At 41.2% G+C, this 9,157-nt stretch overlaps 1 protein-coding gene across 4 annotated transcripts in view; it reads left to right on the forward strand.

Moving 5' to 3' along the window:
• macc1 (MET transcriptional regulator MACC1) overlaps window positions 1-8,903 on the forward strand; it is a 90,819-nt gene extending 81,916 nt beyond the window's left edge. For all 4 annotated transcript variants that reach the window (XM_068009103.1, XM_068009091.1, XM_068009098.1 and 1 more), the window contains exons 4-5: window positions 6,290-6,478; window positions 6,591-8,903. In XM_068009103.1, coding sequence (XP_067865204.1) covers window positions 6,290-6,478; window positions 6,591-6,803 — 402 coding nt within the window. In that variant the 3' untranslated portion in view covers window positions 6,804-8,903. The remainder of the gene's footprint in view (window positions 1-6,289; window positions 6,479-6,590) is intronic.
• Window positions 8,904-9,157: the final 254 nt, after the last annotated feature.

The following is a 9,157-nucleotide window of genomic DNA, read 5'->3' on the forward strand; positions in this document are numbered from 1 at the left end:
TTCAATTCCTCTCGTATTAAAGGATAGCATTCCATTAGCCTTCTTTATTACTAGCTGTACTTGCATACTAACTTTTTGTGACTCATGCACCAGAACACCTAGATCCCTCTGCACCCTGGAATTCTGCAGTTGTTCTCTGTTTAAGTAATACTCTGCTTTTTTATTCTTCCTGCCAAAGTGAACAACTTCACTTTTTCCCAGGTTCGATGGTTTTAAAGAGAGTTCATTGTGAAACCTTTTTGTTTCCCCTGGGAGGAAGATTTTTTTTAAATGGTGCAGGCCTGTTTTTCCTTTATCCTGGTTCACTGACATCAAACTTCGGAAAGTTTCAGGTGGATGGATGCTTTGGCGGCAGACGTTTTTAGTCAAATATCCGTTACAGTTCAATGGTGGAGATCCTGTTCCCATTTCTCAAGTAGGGAGCTTCAAATGTCACTTTATGTCTCTGCCTCAAGGCAGTGTTAAAGATGGTATTCTGGCAGGGCCCTTCTTCTTGCTGAGATGCTCTCTCTTCCTTCTGGCTTTCTGCCTTTCTCTGCACAGAAAATGGCTCTTATTAAAATTCCTTATCAGAGACTTACTTGCTGTCAGGTGACCAAAGTTTCTCCCCCATTGTGTTTTAATAAATGGTGTTAGACAATGGGTTTGGATGTTCGTCATCTCTGTGCCATCTTGATAAAGTGGTGTTTTTCACATGCTTTATCCTGAATTGAGTCTGGAGTTTCCATGTCTGAAAAATCATTGTTAGCTCAACTTGTTGAAGAGGGGTAGCTATTAACATTGGAACATTTACATTTCTAATGCTTTCTTCAACACTTGACCAGACATGCCGATTGATTCAGTTCCAGCAGTTACCATGTGTATTCACAATACGTGAGGTCACCTGACCTCTTACTCCATCTTGTTTTGTAGCAAAAGGTGGCCATTTTAAGTTCAATTCATCAGTTCATTTATAGTTCTTAATTTCTCCTTGCGTGACAGTGCAGTATAACTGCAATTTGTTGCATAGCACAAGGCTTACAGTTATCTTGGGTGATAACACAGTACACTAGAATTTATATCGAATCCAAGCAACGTTTCATCACTGAATGTAGAAATGCTACACTTAAGACTTAAATGTATTGTCTAACATTGCCTTTTAAATGTATTTATATTTAAATCATATATACAATGTTCTGTCCGAGCTGGGAGGAGTGCACTGTCTTTCCTAGTCCCACTTCTCTGCAGGTTATAATATGTATTTTAAAAATGTTTACCCAGATACTGATTCGGTCAATCATATACTCTACTCGTTATCCCTGTTACAAGGTTTTGTTTTTTGTATTGAAAAACTTAAGATTGTGTTTTTAAAAAAAAAACCTTGAAAAATCTTCAGTTGACATTTAAGACACCTGCAAATCGTTGAAATTTTTGAATGTTTGAAAAGAACTTCAGAACAAAAGCTGAACTTTATGGGTGCTTTGAAAGGAAGCTGAACTTGTAAACAAGGACAGAAAAGCCTGTCATTTGAAGGAAACCAGCAAGGGGTTTGACCTTCCTCAGAGAAACTTTTTGAATGACAAAGGCGACTCTATGTCTGGACATGTGACCATATTCAGGAAGTTTGCTTTCACTTTGAATCCTTTAAAAAGCCAGTGAGTTGGACAAAGAGCAGGCATTTGAAATTTGGCTTTGACCTGCCTGGAGCAGAGAGGAAGACCTAGAGAAAGTGCTACATCTCTCTAAAGGAATCCTGTATCTCTTGAGAAGAAACAAGAGGGAAAAACATACTTGACCTCGTCCTCACCAAGTTGCCTACCGCAAATACATCTGTTCATGACAGTATTGGTAGGAGGGGCCACTGCACAGTCCTTGTAGAGATGAAGTCCCGCCTTCACATTGAAGATACCCTCCATCGTGTTGTGTGGCACTACCACTGTGCTAAATGGGATTGATTTTGAACAGGTCTAGCAATGAAAAACTGGGAACCCATGAGGCATTGTGGGCCATCAGCAGCAGAATTGTACTCAACCACAATCTGTAACTTCATGGCCCTGCATATCCCCCACTCTACCATTGTCACCAAGCTGGGAGACCAATCTTGGTTCAATGAAGAGTGCAGGAGGGGATGCCAGGAGCAGCACCAGGCATACCTCAAAATGAGGTGTTGATGTGGTGAAGCTACAACCCAGGACTACCTGTGCACTAAACTGTGTAAGCAGCATACGATAGAGCTAACCAATCCCATAACCAACGGATCTGATCTAAGCTCTGCAGTCCTGCCACATCCAGTTGTGAATGGTGGTGGACAATTAAACAACTAACAGGAGGAGGAGGTTCCACAACTATCCCCATCCTCGATGATGGGGGAGCCCAGCACATCAGTGCAAAAGATGAGGCTGAAGCATTTGCATCAATCTTCAGCTAGAAGTGCCGAGTTGATGATCCATCTCTACCTCCTCCAGTACCCAGCATCACAGATGCCAGGTTTCAGCCAATTCGATTCACTCCGTGGCACAGTGGCGCAGTGGTTAGCACCGCAGCCTCACAGCTCCAGCGACCCGGGTTCAATTCTGGGTACTGCCGGTGTGGAGTTTGCAAGTTCTCCCTGTGTCTGCGTGGGTTTTCTCCGGGTGCTCCGGTTTCCTCCCACAAGCCAAAAGACTTGCAGGTTGGTAGGTAAATTGGCCATTATAAATTGCCCCTAATATAGGTAGGTGGTAGGGAAATATATAGGGACAGGTGGGGATGTGGTAGGAATATGGGATTAGTGTAGGATTAGTATAAATGGGTGGTTGATGGTCGGCACAGACTCAGTGGGTCGAAGGGCCTGTTTCAGTGCTGTATCTCTTTAAAAAAAAAAATCAAGAAACAACCGAAGCCACTGGATACTGCGAAGGCTATGGGCCCTGACAACATTCCGGCAATAGTAGTGAAGGCCTGTGCTCCAGAACTTGCCCTGCCCCTAGCCAAGCTGTTGCAGTACAGCTACAACACTGGCATCTACCCTGTAATGTGGGAAATTACCCAGATATGTCCTGTACACAAAAAGCAGGACAAGTCTGACCCAGCCAATTACCAGCCCATCAGTTTACTCTCAATCATCAGTAAAGTGCCATCAAGCAGCATTTGCTTAGCAATAATCTGCTCAGTGATGCTCAGTTATAGTTCTGCCAGGGCCACTCAGCTCCTAACCTCATTACAGCCTTGGTTCAAACATGGACAGAAGAGCTGAACTCGAGGTGAGGTGAGAGTGACTGCCCTTGACATCAAGGCAGCATTTGACTGAGTATGGCATCAAGGAACCCTAGCAAAACTGAGGTCAATGGGAATTAGGGAAAATTCTCCGCTGATTGGAGTCATACCTAGTGCAAAGGAAGATGGTTGTGGTTGTTGATCAGTTATCTCAACTCCAGGACATGACCGCAGGAGTTCCTCAGTGTAGTGTCCTCGAACCAACCAACTTCAGCTGCTTCATTAATGACCTTCCTTCAATTATAAGGTCAGAAGTGGGGATGTTCGCTGCTGTTTGTGCAGTGTTCAGCACCAGTCGCAACTCCTCAGATACTGAAGCAGTCCATGTAGAAATGCAGCAAGACCTGGACAATATCCAGGCTTGGGCTGATAAGTGGCAAGTAACATAACATGCCACACAAGTGCCAGGTAATGACCATCTCCAATGAGAGAGTATCTAACCATCTCCCCTTGACAATCAATGGCATTATGATCACAGAATCCCCTACTATCAACATCTTGGGGGTTACCATTGACCAGAAACTGAACTGGAGTAGCCATATAAATACTGTGGAGACGAGCAGGTCAGTGGCTAGGATTCCTGCAGCGAGTAACTCACCTCCTGACTCCTCAAAGCCTGTCCACCATCTACAAGGCACAAGTCAGGAGTGTGATGGAATACTCCCCACTTGCCTTGGTGGGTGCAGCTCCAACAACACTCAAAAAGCTTGACACCATCCAGGACAAAGTAGCCCACTTGATTGGCACCCCATCAACAAACATTCACTCCCTCAAGCACTGACTCACAGTAACAGCAGTGGTTACCATCTACAAGGTGCGCTGCGGCAATGCACCAAGGCTCCTTAGACAGCACCTTCCAAACCTGTGACCTCTTCCACCTAAAAGGACAATGGCAGCAAATGCATGGGAACACCACCATCTGCAAGTTCCCCTCCAAGCCACACAACATCCTGACTTGGAACTATATTGCCATTCCTTCACTGTCGCTGGGTCAAAATCCTGGAACTCCCTTCCTAACAGCACTGTGGGTGTACCTACCCCACATGGACTGCAGTGGTTCAAGAAGGCAGCTCACCACCACCTTCTCGAGGGCAATTGGAGACGGGCAATAAATGGTGGCCTAGCCAGCGACGCCCACATCCCATGAATGAATAAAAGAAAGCCTGTATTTGAAAGGTGGCAGCTTCCTATTGGCTCCTGTCTCTGAAGAATCCCAGCACCCAGTGTGGTTCCTACTGCATCCTGTGTTTAAGAAATCCTGAAATCTGAAGAAGTCTTCTTCTATACTACTGCTGTAAGACCTAAGCAGACCTGTTGCTACATCCTTGCTGAAAGACCTGTGACGTGTCCTGCAGTCAAATTGCCTTGAACGCCTACCCATCACAGATTGTTCATCAGTCTTGCTTGGAGTGACTGAGTGGCATCTGACTATTCAACTCTGGGACACCTCACCAAACTGAAGAATTTCCTACCACACTATGGCAAACTAACTTATTATTCCCTCTATTCCTAAGAAACAGCTGTAAATCAAAAAATCCTTTTCCCCCAGTTAACCATTTTTAAAAAATGTATGTATGTGTGCTTGAGGGAAATAAGGAGCTTTCCTTGAACTGAAAGCAATATCTTACCCAAACAGTCAACCTCCTGACCTCCATAAACCTTGACATGTGGCTTCTCTGTAAACATCTTTCTCAGGTCACCAATGTTTCTGTTGTTTGAGATTAAAGCACATGATTTCCAGCACAGATTGTTTTCAAACAACATCTCAAGTGTCCTTTCAGTGAACTTGGTTTAAAAAATAATCCATGGAATCTTTTCAGTTTTAACACAATTTCTCAAAATAAAATTTAAAAATGGAGCACAAACATAACAGCAGAACATGTAAAACAATGATAAAAACAGAAGATTCTGGAAATACGCATGAGATCAAGCTGCATCTATGGAGAGGGATTATTACCGGGGCGAAATTTCCAAGTGGTGGATGGGCAGGGCGTGGTGTTGGTGGCGAGGAGTTATGGTCATAGCCTGAAAGCTCCAGAGTTTTAACTCCACTGTGTACATTTAAAAAAAAAGCTTCCTACACAGACCTAGCCTAATTAGTAGACGTAACTCCCTGTCCAACAGTTTATGCACCAGAAGGGGCCCCAGTCCAGGATTAGGTAGGTTGCTTAGTTCTTGGGGTAGAAATCACAATAGGGGTTGGATGCAACATGGTTTGGAGGGTCGAAGCTTGATCATGGTGGTTGGGGGTGGGTGGGGTGGTGGTTTCCCGTGGTACATCTGATCATAGAGTGGAAAACGAGTTTGATTGCGGAGCCTGGGTGAAGCACTCCTCCTCTTGGCCCACAAGCAATGCTATAAAGGCACTTAGCTCTTCTGTGCACTGGTGCTCGCCTCACTTATAGCTGCTGGGCTTTCCGAGGTCCTGGAAACCCGGCCAACCAGCGTTAAAGCTGGCAGAGAGATAAAATCGAAGACACGCAGTCTCATTAAAATATTTAACTGAGCGACCTGCTTCCTGGGTGCAGGTTGGCTGCCTCCCTCCATCCCACCTCCCTTAAATTTGGGAGTGGGTGGGTTGAGTTGAGGTTTTTTTACATTTTAACATCCCACATGATCCAAACCCACCCATTTTGGGGGTAAAAATTGATCCCAGTGTTTCAGATTGTTGACCTTTTGTCAAAACTCTTAAATGAAAAGATTCAAATGTGAATCGAGGTGCGTACTACAAAATTACAAGACAGTATAATTCATATGCCGATAATTGAAAAGTACCCAGTAAAGCAAGTGCAGTTGTTTCTTCAAGCTTTTTCAGCCCTACTGTGGACTTCAGTAAACTGGAGTGGTTTTTGGTGAAGATGTGAAAATAGAGTCTTGATTGCTGTATGATGTTTTCAGCCCAAGGAAAACTCTCTTTCTTTCTACTGTCAATTCACCGTTGCTTGTGGCACTCAAAAATATTCTTAATCTTAAACTCTTAAGGAGATCACTGTCTAATAGGCTGAATCTTTGTCATGCTAACCTGTAAACCATTTTCTTCATGGTACTCTTGTAGGGACTGTTAAAGATTGATTGCCAAGGAATCGTGGCTCGTCTTGTTCAAGATGTTGTTACGCTCTCAATAGCTGTGGAGCTTGGTGTCCGTTGGAGAGAGTTGGGAGAAAAACTATCCAAGCTCTCAAAACAACAAATCGATGCATATGAAGCACCTCACAGAACTAAAAGTGGTGAAGTTAATCAGGAGGTGGGATCTTGCTTTGACAGTTTAACAATGTATATTGTGCAGCTATCCAACATTTTTTTCCTTCATGTTTCTTGAACTTTACTTCATGCACATTTTAATTGTCCTTTCATAGACCATGTGGAAACCAGCATACGATTTTCTTTATACATGGAGCATCAAGTTTGGAGATGGATACCGGGATGTACTGCAAGAGCTGCAATGCGCACTGGATAAAATGAAAAACCCAATAACAAGACATTGGAGACAGCTAACAGGGGCTCTTATTTTGGTGAACTGTATGGAAATACTAAGAGCTGCTGCATTCTCCAAGCATGATGAGGAATGACTTGGGTTTACATAAAAAGCCGAAGACCAAATCAATTCTTAACCTGTGGGGAGGGAAAAGGGATGGAAGCAGAAGTATTCTCCATGAATACAACTATATTTGTGATAAACACTATGAAACAAAATGAGATATATATATATATTATGTAAATACTGTCTGATATGCATAGATTCACGAGAAAATTATATCCCACCAAGCTCAAACCAAAACCTATAATGAATCGTTGGGATCATGTATTTAACAAGATAATGCACTTAATTTTTGACCATCACAATAATTTTTTGAGCCTAGAAATTGTTGTGATAATTGTTTGACTTTCCTTGACTTATTTTAATGCAGGCGTCAATACAATGTCTTGCTACTTCCATGAAAATAGCAGCAAATTAATGTTGTAGAAACACATTAAGCAGTTGTCTGAATACCAATTTCTAGATTTTGTTTTCAAAATGAATCGCTGGTCATATAAAATGCATAGTATAAAAAAAATAGTTCTGCATTGCCGGAGCTATGACTGATGCTTACAATCTTCAAAAAGTGTATCACCTTGATCTGTGTGGTTTGCCATCTTATGCTTTTGGATTTGATGTCCTTCTATGGATCCCACGAGGGAAGAGATGGTACATTCAGGTTCATAATGTGGAACTTCCATGCATGAGATGAGGAATCTTTTGTCTCTTTCCTCTTCTTGCAGTTTAGTCTCCTTTTATTGATGGGTGACCCTTCAAAATTGATGTTCAAAGTTATAAGTAGATCAGTAATCTGATTGATTAATGCTATTTATCTGGCAATTTTCTATCCTGAAAATGAGGATCAGTTTTACAACTGCATATTCCCATTGTGGAGTTTTACACACTAAAGGCGCACAACAGGACTTTACACACTGAGATCATAAGTTCTGCAAGATTTTCAGTCCATAAAAATGAATAAGCTGATATTCCTTTGGGCCTGCATTCCAAATATGTCCTTCCTGTGGACGAAGCTCTGTTCTGGAAGGGCAAATTTGTAAAATTAGTTCCACAGAATATGTGTGATGGGTGATTAAGCAATAATATAATAATGGGGATGAGTTAGAAAAAATATTTTTTTCTGTTTGTGGGTGATGTGTTGCTTAGGAACTGGAGTAAAAGTATTTAATCTGCATTCATAGCTTAGCTTCCAAAAATTAACTGGATATATTCCATATACCCTCAATTACATACTGCCAAAAGTTGGTGCATTGCCATCAAAAATAAAAGATGGGTATTATCCATATACTCACTAATGCTCCCCTTATGAGAACTGCCAAAACTCCAAAAGTGCTGAGTTCAATAATGATTGCAATAATGATACAAAAACAATTTATCTCTGGGTTTAAGTTGTTTTCTTGACCTGGTCTCTACTGCCATGGTCTCAATATACTATGTATAATATAGTATGTATGGAAGTAGAAATTAAATGCAAATATGGCAATAAGAGACATTGAGGAATATAGAGATGTGGGGCAAACCTGGTGAAGTATATAGCTTTTTTGCTATAGATTACAGTTACTTTATTTTTCTTTCCTCCCCTTTCTTCCACGGCTTACTGTGTTCTGCACTATTCCTAACTGAAAGGGCACGCAGGCACCCAGATCATTTGTAACTGCGAGGTGTAGGAAAATGACTTGTTTTCTTAGCAAAATAAAGTAACATGGTGCCATATATGTTTCAATTAAATTGAATGTTGACTTCTATGTTCACCAAATATTTTGCAGTCAGCAAGATGTTTTTCAGTTAACCAGATGCTTTATTTTCTTTTACCATTTGTGTAACTATAAGTCTGAGTCCTTTTTACTTATTTTCTGGTTATACATTGGGATAGGGTTGTTCAGAAAGACAATTTAACCATTTTAATTTTAGCTTTGTGTTTAATAAATATGATGCATGTTTCAGGAATATTTCAAATGATCAATAATTAATTTCCTATTTAACTCAACTATTTGGGGGCTATAAAATACTGCACATTGTGTATGTACATTGCAAAGCTCATAGAACATATCTGGCTTTTTATATAAATGTAACCCTTTTCATGCAAGTATTGCACAACAAAATTTTATTGAATCATTTAAAACATTGTTCACTCATACTGTTTCTCAATAAAAGTTTTCAAAATGAGATTAAATCTGAAATTTATTTTAATAGTCTGGATTTGCTTTGATAACGGTGAGTCTGATGGCGTTCACTGTTTCTATGGGTAATTGGGATAACAAATTCCAGCATTTGCACATAGAATCATAGAATAATACAGCACAGAAAGAGGCAATTTTCCTTATGGAGTCTACACAAGCTCTTTCAAAGAGCAATGCAGTTTGTCCTGCTCCCCCAACACTTCCCCTT

The sequence above is a fragment of the Heterodontus francisci genome, chromosome 2 (assembly GCF_036365525.1).
Source record: "Heterodontus francisci isolate sHetFra1 chromosome 2, sHetFra1.hap1, whole genome shotgun sequence".
Taxonomy (NCBI): Eukaryota; Metazoa; Chordata; class Chondrichthyes; order Heterodontiformes; family Heterodontidae; genus Heterodontus; species Heterodontus francisci.